We start from the raw sequence: 13,241 nt of genomic DNA, 5'->3' as shown, positions 1-13,241 counted from the left end.
ATGCACATGTTAGTTTGTTTAAACTGTTAAATATAAACTTCAAAATACTCACAAATCAGAATTCCTCCAGGTAAAAGTAAAGCTACCAAAACAGATTTAAATTACTTTGATGTAACTATATGATTTTATATTGTAAGTAGATTAAAACTACACTCTGAAACATCATCTTTGGTAAATTTATTAAATAAGCTTAGAACTGATTAGCCAGAAATGAGAGCCATGCAAAGGCTGAAAGCAGCTATTAAAATAAACCCGAGGCACTGAAATGAGCACAGATTATGAACAGCCCAGCATGACGCTGCCAATGATTGCTTCTAATAGTCTAAAATAAGAAAAGCGAGTAAGATTTCACTGAAAGTTTCTGTACCTGTCTCTGTTTGTTAAACCCAGAGTCACACGGCTTAAGGAAGGAATAAAACAGAATGAAGGACACGAGCTTAAAGTACACATCAAATACACGTATATAATAAGCACTTCTGTTATTCCTCTTATTTTCCTGTAACTCTGAACACACCACCTCCACAGCAACACAAAGCAAGGAGCACTCACACGCTCACACTCTGACACACACACACACAGTAGTTTAATTTCATTAACACGTGTTTGGCAATTTTAAAATTGTACTCTTGTAACTTTATATTCTATCAAAAGAATAAATCATGGGCCATACATTCAACAAGAAAACTACATAAATCAAATTTGCTACGGAAAGTCAATATTCATACTACATACAAGATTAAAATTAATTTTTAAATATTATGCTAAAAAACTGCAACTATTAATTGCAGACCAACTTACTACTCGAACTTCACACGATCCCTTCATAAAATAAAATATTATCTAGCCACACTAATGTTCAGAAATACACTTTTCAAATTTGGGTTTTGTGTCACTGAGCATGGACCACATAACAGATGTGCTAAAATACCATCTGAGAAGAAAGGCCGTAAGAGCTTTGTAGCTCAAGAAATCATGAATGTAACAGTGGGAAATATGTGCACACTATGAGTTAACTGTTTTACGGATGTAGGTCTTTAAACTCTAATTCAAAGCAGACACACTGCTATTAATTATTCTTCTATACCAATTAGGTCGGTTGGTAAATATTCTTAAAATAGTTAAAATAATCTAGAGATAACTGACAATACTGAGTCAAAGTTAATTCACAATATTTTTCTTTTAAAATATTCATTACCTGGAGAACTTCATGGGAACCCTGTTTTCTAGTTTACATATCAACCTCAACATAAGTAATTTTTTTAGAAAGTTACTATGTATATCTACGGAGACTTGAAAAAGTACCAAAAAGGAATGCTAGTGAAATTAGTTTACTACAAGATATCCAAAACATAAAAGAAAGCTATTGTTACCTGGTTGGAAAATGTAACCTACTCTTTAAACTACGGGAGGAATAATAATCAGGTCAAAGTTGACACGAGGTTTAACACCACATTTAAAGGGCAATCTTTCAAAAGCCCCAAGTACAAAGTATAATTTTGTTATTTTTTAACTTTTAAGTGTACTCTGGGATTTCAATGATATCATTAGTGCAGTATCATATTTCTTCCACAATATCTCAATTTAGCTGCAGTTTCTTGTTTAGGAAAAAAGTTTTCTTGGGGAGAGGGTATACAGCTTAGCGGTAGAGCACAAGCTTAGAAGCGTGCACGAGGTCCTGGGTTCAATCCCCAGCACCTCCATTAACATAAACAAATAAATAAATGAACAAACAAATAAATAAGCCCAATCCACCACCCCCTGCCAAAAAAGGCCTGAAAAAATTAAAACAGAATTTTTTAAAAGTTTTCTTAAGCTGAAGCCTGACACAAAGACTTCGAAGCTGGATGTGAATATAATTTTTCACCGTATTATTAATAAAGAAAAACATGTGACTACGTTTCCAAATAGAAACAGAATAATAAAAATGCACTCCTAAAGTGCTTTAGAAACCATGAAGGAACCTCCTGAGAGAGGTGCTGACTGCTGATGAGGAGGCCTGGTCCTACACCTGCGGTCTAAACGGCCCTGACCGCCCCCCTTGACCCCCCCACCCCCGCCCCGGCATCTTTAACTTTCTCGTCCAGGTCTGCTCCTGAGTGACAGACAGCTGGATGTGGACAAATATTTGCCTGAAAACAGGTTACAAGTTCTAAACCTTGGGTGGAAATAAAAATGATCTACAGTTGAGTCTCATCTTTTTTTTTTTTTTTGACTTTTCACTTGATCACTCCAGCAAACGGAGCCAGTTTAATGAAAACCAAGATCTTCCTTTTTAATACTTTAATTTGGTAATTGCATCAATTTCTAAAAGTCAAAGTGACAGTACAGTGGACAGCAGGATACTTACTGATACCAGCACTGTCTTTGCAATTCCCAAGCTCCTTACAATTAAACTTTGTGCTAATTCTGTTCCTGCCTTTTCAAAGCGGTAGAAAGGTGATCTAAACAAAGCTATCTACGGAGGAAGCCCTGTGGCAGAGAAGGTGGAGAAAGAAGGACTTGGCAGCTCTGCAAATTCCCATGTGGCAGCCTTCAAATCCACAGGCTCCCCGAGGGCAGGATGCTCACCATTCTGTTCACCGCCACATCCCACATAATAGCGCCTCAATAAACTCTGTGAACCAGTGAAAGGCACACAGGCATCTGATGCTAAATCATTCAAGGAAGAAGAAAAGGGTAAAGAAATGCTCTATCACTCCTTCCTCTGAAAAAATGCTTTGCAATGAAACACAGGTCCCACCGTGAGCAGCACACCTCAAGTAAACAGACTGAATACAATACTCGTAAGAGCAACTCTTTGAAATACCGTAACAAAACGCCACCGAGGAGACCTGGCTCGAGACAGGCCCTCCTCAGCGGGCCCCTCCCTGCACGGTCACAGAAGGAGCTGATGCCGCCACCTCCTAGTGGGACCTGGACTGGAGGAAGGTAAAGGCGTCAAGTAAAATTCCCCTGGAATGCTTTCAAAATTGTAAAGTATTGGGGGCATTCACATAACCTAGAAATCCTTCTAAAGCCTAGAAAACAAACTGACTGACACCTCTCGGGCCTTAGAGAAGCATCAACAGATAAAAGGAGTATCTGGACACTGAGCCGCCTCTGATGAGAAGAGGTCATTTAACACAGAACAGTTTCAGTTTCCGAGTCTTAAAGCTCCATGGACTCTGGCCTTTGGGGCAGTAAAGCAGTTATTATTATGTACTTAAAGTAAGAAAGCTAAGGCTGAGTGATCTTTAAATCAGACCTCGGAAGCAGGTCTGCTTTTCCCAGATGAGGAAGTTCAGCATCAGCGAGGTTACGTGGTTTCTCCAAGGCAAAGAGACAGGGCCCATTCAACATGAAAGACCAGACGCACGACTGAGCCATGCGCCGCGGAGAAGGCAGCAGGGCGCCGAGGAGCATGCTGGGCTCCCGCTCTGCACCCGCTGCCCCCCTCCCGGGGCCTCAGGGAAGTCTCGCGCGTCCATCAGCACTGTGGCACTGGGCTAGACCATGGGTACCAGCGCTCCCGAGGATCCTCCAGAAGGAAGGCAAGTCCAACGTGGGAGCCAGAGTTTTTACTTTTATTGGTTTTATAAACTGGAGTTCTGATTAAGACTTCATTTCTCAAACAGGCTTCTCTGCTTTGAAAGTTTGAAAACACTAGCCCTTTCTAGCTCGAATATTCTGGGGATTATCTTGGGTCCAATGTTAATGTTTCTTTCAGTTCTACAAGATTTGGCAGATACTTTCTCTATTATAAAATTATAGGGGGAAGAGCTAGCAAAGAGGCTTACATTTTGCATCTTCACCTTTGTGAAACACTTGGACGTATAATTTATCTGACTGGTCCCTGGCTGGCCTTGGCAAGTCATGATCATCACAACATTCCTTAATGTGAGAAACCCAATTATTTTCATCAGGATCTGCTTGATAAAGGGTTATGAGAGATTCCTCGGGATCACCTATACTGAAAAGACCATAGAGAGTCCACCAACTCTCTATGGTCTTTCTTGGAGTTGTTTTTTTTTAAACCCATTGTTCTGTGTCCATAATGACAAAACAAGTTGTCCAAAAAGGTTTGTGCAGCTCTTTACTTTTCTATAAGCAGCTCTTGCCACCAAGCATTACATACAGGGGATAGCTGAGTGAGCACAGGTGACTGTGACTCAGTCCGCAGTCCTGTTATCTCAGGAATTACACAGAATTTTCTGCCACAGGACTGGAAAGCCACATGAGCTGTGAAGGGCTAAATAATTTTTATATTAGCTACTTCTGTGTTGGTTCAGCTACAAAGAGCCCATGCAATGATCCCATATAGAGATCCTTCACCACATGTCCACCACTGCTTTTAATATGGCTTTGAGCTAAGTGTCTACTTGAGCTTGTCACTACGAAGTAAATTTTACACGCTACCATCATTGTTAATTTCTTAAAAGCAAAGAAAGCTTGGGAAGCAGCTATTATTCACTAAGCAGATTACAAAACTATCTTTTAATATTAAAAGAACAGCAAGTAGTATGGTTATTTTACCAAAGGCACTAATACAATAGGAACTGCATCTTAAGAACAGCATTATTTCCCCTTCTCCAAAAACTCATTTTAAAATTTGCCTGATGCGCCTTCACTGGTCCCTGAAGTTACAGACACCTTCTCATCACAAGTGTTTGCCCACATTCTTGAGCATGGGAACAACTACTATTTCATCACATTTCTGTCTTTAAGACCATCCAGTTTTTCACAGTATCTGATTTTCTTCAAAAGTTTGCTGAGGAACTTTAGCTCAGAGAATTGCATTGCATCCATGAATCTATATATTAAAGGCTTTCTGCCTAAACTAAAAGTAATTCTTGCATATACAGTGGCAACGTCCATGGACTAAAGTTTCCCCAACACCCAAACAGAATTATTATGGTGCATTGTGTCTGTCACTCATGGATAAATGAAGTCACTCAAACACTTCAGCTAAAATGTTAGTGACTTAAAAAGACCCAACAGCCCCTCAGTGAAAACGCCAAAATGCTTCTCTTTCTATCTCACTAACATTAACTCAAAGAAAATTAAACTATTGCTTATTTAAATGCATGTTTTAAGTTAAAAATTATGGGTAACTCAGGATACAGTATTTCACCAAATTAATTCTAACTGCTATGCCTCATTTCTTTAGATTAAATTGATCATGTTTACATGGGCATAACTTTCTGCAAATAAATTGACAGGGCTTAAAATACAAACTGGGTTCTTAAATTCCACATTGAGTGAATAAAGATTTGAAGGTTCATCACATTTTAATGCATTTCTCATTAAGTACAAAGCCTTGAATAATAAATACACAAAGTGACTTCCTATAAAGGTTTGTTTTTTAAAGAAACCCACCCTAAGTTGTTGAGGGGAAAATAGTTTTAAATAATTCCCTTTACAAGCTGAACTAGCTCTGTTTATCTGGAAATTTTATTTTAATAAATACAGTTTACCCTTGAACAACATAGGTTTGAACTGTGTGGGTCCACTTACACACAGATTTTTTTTGACAGTAAACACGACAGGACCGCATGACCTGCAGGTGGCTGAATGCGAAGACGTGGAACCACAGACAAGGAGGACCCACTTACCTGGCGGGCTGACTCCAAGTCACAGTATCGATTTTAGACTGCTAGGGTTTTAGGCTGCTAGGATTGTCAGCGCCCCTAACTCCTGCCCTGTTCAAGGGTCAACTGTATACAGATACAGAAAAGCAGCACTGTGGCAGCACCGTATTTACAGAGTGGGCACCGAGATTCAGCGTGAGTCCCTAAGGATGCATTCCTGGTCTACACCATCTAGTTCATAGCGTCCTTTTATAAGTCTCAAGGTTGATTCGGGATATTTTCAAAAATATGCTGCATGTGTGGTACCAACTGCAGGCTTAAGAAAAACAGGCAAATGTGAAAATAAAGCCCAACGTTGAAGGAACGAATACCAACTGAATGTTCCTGATGGCTGCTGGAAAAACTCCTTCCTTACTGGACGACAAAAAAACCCCACCCCAAGTCACTGAAAAAGGGGAAAAGCAGGAGGAAATTGAGGGTAAAGTTAAACATTAGATCTTCAGTTAATCCATGAACTATGATTATGAGTGCCCAGCCACTCCACCCCAGCTGCCCATCACACCACAGAGGCGGGTTAGTGAGCGGCTGTCACCGCAGCTGAGACAGTCGCTGTGCTGCAGAAGCGGGAGGCGCCCGCGGCCCACACCACAAGGCACTCCATTACCCTCGAGGAGCCTGTGGGCGAAGAAAGCCCCTCGGCAGCGTCCTCCTCGATAACCTCCTAGCGACACAAAACGAGAGCGCGGGCGAAAGGAGAAGGGTGAGCCAAACGAGGGTGACGAATGGGCATGGTGTTAAAATAACAACACACAACACACTGAAACCTGCGCGTGATCAGAGCTTCCCTTCAGTGATAACATTTTAAAATGTAAATGACAGTTTAAGTTCTATAGCTTTTGCCCCCTAATTTAAAAAAATTTATTAACAGGGAATTTCTTGTTTTAAATTGTTAAACTAAGTGTATCATCAGGACACCTAAAATTTTAGGCACAAATGGATTCTGTTTTGGATTAGAGTCAATAGTACATTTGAATAATTTCCTTACCCTATTTAATTAATATCTGCTACTAGATCAAAATGTTCTTCCAATATATCCTCTAATTTTTATACCATAGGGCTGGCATATATATATATATACACACACACATACATGAATACCACATATGTATGTCCTTTAAAAAGAAATTAGAAATTAGCAGACGTAAAGGTTCAGTTTTAAAGTCTGGTAACAAACAATACATTATAGGCCAGAAACTCTGGCTGTAAATAACCCATCATTTATTCCCTGAGGCTACTAATCATTTTCCTTCCATAGATATTTACCAGAAATGAAAACAAAATACATTTTGTGTTAGTAATGGCTTATGTTTCTTAAAATTATTTATAAAATAAGTTGTGCGTTTATTACAGAAAGGAAATAAGCAAGCGTCTAATGCTGTCTATGTTTCTTGTTAGATTAGTACTTTTGTTACCCTTTTTTATACTTACTAGGCCATTGCTCTGATCTCTGGGCAAATTCGTTTTTACTGATGGACGTGAGATGAGATGTTGGGAACCGCCAGGGTAACACCTTGGCGTGTAAAGGTATGGGGCAAAGAATGGCTATGGAGAAAACACGTAACAAAAGAAGGGGGTAAACAATTACAGAAATCAAAGTGTCATGAGATTTAGCAAATGAAACTAACCAATAAAAAACTACTCCAAGTTTTTAATGCAAGTGACAAAACAAAAGCAAAAAAGTCTCACTCATATTCTGCAAGATATTAACCCAAGCTTAAGACATACCATTTAAAATTTTATATTAGTGATTTAATATAAGCTTTTTAAAAAAAAAAAACAACTAAAGTTTTGTACCTTACAACTTGACACAAGAGTTTCTCTTTACATTTAACATTTTTATGGGTTTACCATGTGCCGTGTTCTAAGTGATTTACAAATAGTAACTCACCATCTCATGAAAAAAAGCTGAACAGAATCTCAACAGAATAGTATTCTTTACCAAAAAAGGATTAGCCTTACGTAAAACCAAAAACAGTCTCAATTATATGCGAACCAAACCCCTAGGGGATTCCAGGAGTCCTGGTTACTCTAAGTCCTGAAGTTTTCTTTGTATTCTATACCCTAAGTTCACTCTATCTCCTAAGGTAGCAAGCATATTTTTTAAAGGGGAATCATTGTTTAGAGGAGGCCTAGAACTGTACCGTTTATTTGTAACCAGCTTCATGTAAACAGGAGCTATCCAATTATATGGGCTAAACATAAAAGATTAAAACACATTAAATGTTATTACACTGACGTAACATCTTCCCTTACCTTTTTACTACTGCCATTTTAAGAAACTGTTCTGCTTTTAACTTTCAGACTAAAAACTTCAAATAACCTGAGCAAAAAATAATGACTTAAATACATGAGAAAATTTTTTAATGTTTTAAAAATAGCAAAATGCTATTAAAGCATCACTCATTGTTATTCATGTAAAAGTAGTCAACACAAGGTCTCCACCTAGATGGTATGGTAATTAAAAAAAAAAAACACTTCTTGGTCTCAAAACTTAAACTGTCATCTAATGATCAATGAGCCAGTTTATGTAAAACTACAGCAGATTTTAAGACTGATAAATAAAACCCTGCAATTTCACACTGCCTACCACTCAGGTAAAGTTCACAAGGATGACATGCATTATAAAGTGCTATTGCTCCATCTTTTTCTCCTTACTGAGTAAAAGAATGGAATAACATTCATAGGATCTCTATAAATGATATACTAATTACATATATGGCCAACATTTCTCAAAAACTGAAAATTTAACTTCTCGAATTCCTTCTTTGCCATGTTTATTCTAAATTTCTCTAGCTTCCTAGCTCATATGAAATTTATTTAGGCATGTAGTTGGCTTCTGTGAATACTAGCCCCTGTGTTTTCTCTAAAGAGGGAAATAACAAAAATAACGAAGTTGCGATGGATCTTAGAGTACAGTTCTAGAAAGTGTAACACTAGGGGCGATGCTCCATTTTCCTATAGGAAATATAGGAAATACTAGTATTTAAGACCATTAAAATGAGGGTAACTTTATGGGGTCTGAATACCACTGATAATTGCACCCTCACATTTTGCAGTAGAAAATTATCATATTTATACTAAGTAAGTAATCATACACGACTGAAGATAACTCGAAATAAAACTCTACGGTGCCACGATTTGGAGATAACATCTGAATCCTACAAGCAGTGTTTTTCATCATTACCTCACATTTAAAAGCTGTAACACATTTTATACACAGGCTGAACTACTGCAAAAAATCATCATTGTTTTAAATGCCAATGTAAATTAACAGATGGAGCATTTGTTTATAAAAAAACAGAAAAGCAGATCCCTTTGAAGACAGGATAGTCACTGCTGACCCTGAAGAGCTCTCTTCCTTATCAGACAATAAATAAAAGCAAAAAAAAATCTCTAATATTCAGACTCAACTAAGACCTAGAACCTGTTAAAATTTAAACATTTCCTGATTTTGAAAATATCCTATTACGTTCAAACTTAACATGTTTTACCTTTTAAAACTAAGGCACAGTTTCAAAATAGTAACAGGCTCCCTAAGCACAACGCTTCGGGTATCTCCCCGCACAACGGTGCTCAGAGTGAGCCCCCAGCACCTCCTTACCCTGTTGTAGAATGGGTGCTGGGGCCCCGTCATGCCGCTGTAGTAGCTGCTGGGGGGCTGTGGAGACACAACCCCACCTCCAAACGGCCCATTGAAGGAAGCGGAGGAGGAACAAACGGACGGAGGCTGGCTGTAGCCCGACGGTGGCCGAGGGGGTGCTTCGTGTAAAGGCAGCGCGGGGTAGGCAAGTCCTCCGATGCTGATCTGGTCTCTCGCAGCGCGAACATCTGAAAGATTAACCGATGCCGCAGAAGGCAAAAGAAAACAGAACATCAGTAGTTAGTCCCACTGCCACCTCCTCCTTTAGTTACCAGATAGAAACATGACTTTATCGCTCTTGCCAGGGATTCCAACTGGCTTAAAGCAGCAGACAGGAAATCCTGACGCTCCACTGACATTCCGGAAAGAGAAGCTCAACTATTTTACAAACAAGCTTTTTCACCGTTTAAGTCACCAACATCTGGAGTCTTCTTTTCAGTTACTAGAACTGTAATTTTTCCTGACTTTTGAAGGTAGCTATTCGTTTGTACTATTCTAACAATTCTTATGATTTGTAAGGCCTTGCTGATTACGAATAATTCACACCTGTGCAGTAAACGTCATGTCAGCGAGGACTAGGGGTTTGTAAACTACAGGAACAACAAACAACGCCACAGCCACAAAATACACCTCTGACAACAGCTTTGTAACAAGTACCTGAAAAATGTATGTAGGAGTATAAAGCTCTCTCTTCATAATTCCTGGAAAACTCAAAGGTGGGTGAGCAGCACCTGAATCATATGAAAGCTTGTACGCTTCAATAAGGATTTGTGCGTGTTCATGGGCAAACAGCAGTGACTCAAGAACAACTTAAATTATCCCAAAATCTTCATGTCACTAACCTCAAGTTCCAGTCCACAGATTTAAGCTAAAATTTTTAAAGTAATATTAATTTTCTTACTCCTCTGGACAGAGATCCTTATTAAAGACAGAAGATTGGTGACAGAAAAATTACAAGGGACTGACATCTTCAAGTGGGGACTGGATGTTAAAAGGAGTCTGATTCCAAAGATGGTTCCGGGATAGGCTGGGAAACATACTAAAGTCAATTTAACAAATAATGCTTTCCTACTGTTCCCAAAAGGAAGTCAAGACTGCCGAGCCCCAGTTTCATTAATTCTCCTATGCAGTGCCTGATTCAGTATTTCTTAGTTTTTCAAGGAACAGGAGAAACTTATATAATAGCTAGGTTAGAAACAGGAAAATTCTTTAGTACTTTAGAGAAGAAAAATCCAATTTATTACCAACACCCACCTGCAATAATTTCCCGTAGTTTGGGGTCCAGATTTACAGTGCATGGCAAAAAGGTTTTTACATCTCGAGCCACAAGAACTGGAGTCCTTGAAGACAAAAACACTTCAAAATTTCTTATATCTCCATCTATTTCAAGCAGTGGCTCGACATCTTTAGTTGTTGGAATATTCTTTGATATTCTTCAAATAAGAAACAAATGAAAATGGTCGTTAATGTCACTATTAAGAAGGCAAGTTCTGCATGTAACTTAAACATCGTTATTTATAAAGACAAGTAACACATGATAACGCCTTGCTCTCATAATGTTTTTTAACAAAAAGAAAAAAAGAATAAGTCAGTGGTATAGTTACAGAATTACTAAGGGGATAAGTCTGAGGTAGAATTACACTGCCTTTTACCAAAGGTAGGACGTGGGCTCGGGAACCAGCGGAAGGGAAGTAACGCATGTCATACGCTAATGGTTACCTCTCAGTGGAGATTAAATGAGTCGTCATTTTACACATGTGAACAGTTGCCTCAGACACATGCAACAGCCTGCCTAAGTCACATGACTAGGGACGAAAATCTGACTTCAAACTCTATGTTTATTCTAAAATACTATGGTTCTCGCCGTTACAAAGAAAAGAATAAAGAATAATTTTTAAATAAATCACTTAAACTAGAAAAAAGCACAGATTTTTCCTTTCTTAAAAAAGATTTATTTCCTACTGTAAAAGTAATCTATAGTTACTATTTAAGCATATATATATGACAGAGACATACAGAAAAAGTGGGAAAAAACACATAATTCCACCACCCAGACACAACAGCTACTAATATAGTGTCACTTAGTCTATTTTTTATTATGCAGAATTTTTTACACAGTTGAATTTACATATGGAAATGATTTTGTATCAGGCAGAGGTCTTAAATGCAAAAACAAGTGATATTCACTGAAAATTTACTTAGTAAACACCTCTATGTTGAACTGTCTGAAACTGCCATTTTTATAGGTCAAAATGGTCAAATACTGACAACTCCATAGGGTTCAACATACTACATGCCAGGCCATGTGCCGATCTGAGGCAGTAAATAAAAATACATCACAGAGAGATAAAGGAATGGAAAATGGCAAAGAGAAATTAAAAGACAAGCAGATGGATGAGAACACTGGAATTACCCAAATATCCACTAACAACCCACATATCCACTAACAATGAAGAGAAAAGTGACTTGTGGTACCCTACTTCAATAAAAAGGAATGAACTTACTGATATGTGCCACATGGATAAACCTCGTAATAAATTATGTTGAGTGAAAGAACATAGCAAATGAAGAGCACACAGTTCTATTTTTCCATTTACATAAAACTAGCAAGTGTAAACCGATCTATAGTGACAAAAAGAGGATAAGGGGTGCCTGTGCAGTTAGGGATGTGGGGGTGAAAAGCGACAGGGAGGGATTTCAAAGGAATAGATGGCAACTTCTGGAAGTGACAGATAAGCCTGTTCTCCTGCAGGTGGTGGTGATTTGGGGTGTGTGTGTGTGTGTGTGTATACACACACACATATATAAACTTCAGGAATTGTACAATTTAAAGCTCATAAAGCTGTCTAAAAATCACTATAAATTTGGAGGCATCTTGAAAACACTCTATTCCCAATTAGTCAAGGAAATTAATTGTGAGATTTTACTGAGTCTAGTTTTAGAGAAGCAGTAAGATTTTCATGTCCTTCAAAAAAGTGAAGTGGGATCTTACTCTAACCTTAGCTATTACAGTTACATTGTTTCTCTGGGACTAGCACTTCACTACGCAGGCCCAATACTTGGCTAGAAGCTATTTATTAAAAGCCATCTAAGGGCAAATCCAGAGAACAAAATCAGCAGATGAGAAAAGAACAGGGTGCTGGTGAGACAACAGAGACAGGAATTTTGTCTGAAATGAATTTCAGGAAGTCCCTCTTACGCACATACGCACACAAGAAGTCCTCTGAAATGGAATTACTTCTTAATGCATTAAACTGGCATTCAAACTGATTATTAAATATATCTAAAATGAAGTGCAAAACTTGGAGAACGGTTTCACAGAATCATCTGCAAAACTGGCCAAAATAACAGAGCTTAAACAGTTAAAAAGGTAGTTCATCTATTTCAGGAGTTTAAATAAAACACTAAGAAGAGAAGCTAAAAAGATTTAGATAAAAACACACAGCTGACAAGTCACATGAAACAAATTAACTGAATTTTAATGCCAGCTCTGCTTAAGCTTGAATGTGAACAGTGTTCTCAATACGACGAACAATAGTGCTGTTCACAAGCCAACAGTCTACTGCTGGTTTCCAGATTGAAGTCTCCATTCTAACCTTCTGAGCTCAATACATTAAACTCTTCTACTGAAAGAGATATTTATGTAAATGATAATCTTTTGGCAGTGGGCCACCAGAATCATATGTGCCTTTATTTTTCAGATAGTTTTCCAAAGGTTAGTATTTAAAGAATTTAAGTAACTTCACTTTTCAATTAAGAGTGAATTTAAATTTCCAGTATTATGAGTCATGTGAATTAAAGTTGCCAGCAGTTAAATGGCCCAAAGAAAGCATTATAAAACCTCAGGCACCAGTGATCTCCCAGCAAGTCTGAATGCAATTTCTTTCTATGCTACCAATCTAGCACCACTTGTCAATGCCAACATCAATGTAAGTTAAAAGCATTTTGATTATAAATGACAGTGGTTTATAGAA

At 38.2% G+C, this 13,241-nt stretch overlaps 1 protein-coding gene across 5 annotated transcripts in view; it reads right to left on the bottom strand.

Annotated features, from left to right (window-relative positions):
- KIDINS220 (kinase D interacting substrate 220) overlaps nt 1-13,241 on the bottom strand; it is a 92,523-nt gene that overhangs the window by 15,002 nt on the left and 64,280 nt on the right. For 3 of the 5 annotated variants that reach the window (XM_072938244.1, XM_072938240.1, XM_072938241.1), the window contains exons 23-25: nt 10,522-10,700; nt 9,229-9,455; nt 7,056-7,169 (exon numbers count right to left, since the gene is read on the bottom strand). In XM_072938244.1, the coding sequence (XP_072794345.1) occupies nt 7,056-7,169; nt 9,229-9,455; nt 10,522-10,700 (520 nt within the window). The remainder of the gene's footprint in view (nt 1-7,055; nt 7,170-9,228; nt 9,456-10,521; nt 10,701-13,241) is intronic. The other 2 variants (XM_072938242.1, XM_072938243.1) reach the window with 1 other exon arrangement.

This window comes from Vicugna pacos, chromosome 15 (assembly GCF_048564905.1).
Source record: "Vicugna pacos chromosome 15, VicPac4, whole genome shotgun sequence".
Taxonomy (NCBI): Eukaryota; Metazoa; Chordata; class Mammalia; order Artiodactyla; family Camelidae; genus Vicugna; species Vicugna pacos.
The sequence above is the reverse complement of the archived record's forward strand: the minus strand, read 5'-3'. Positions and strand labels throughout refer to the sequence as shown.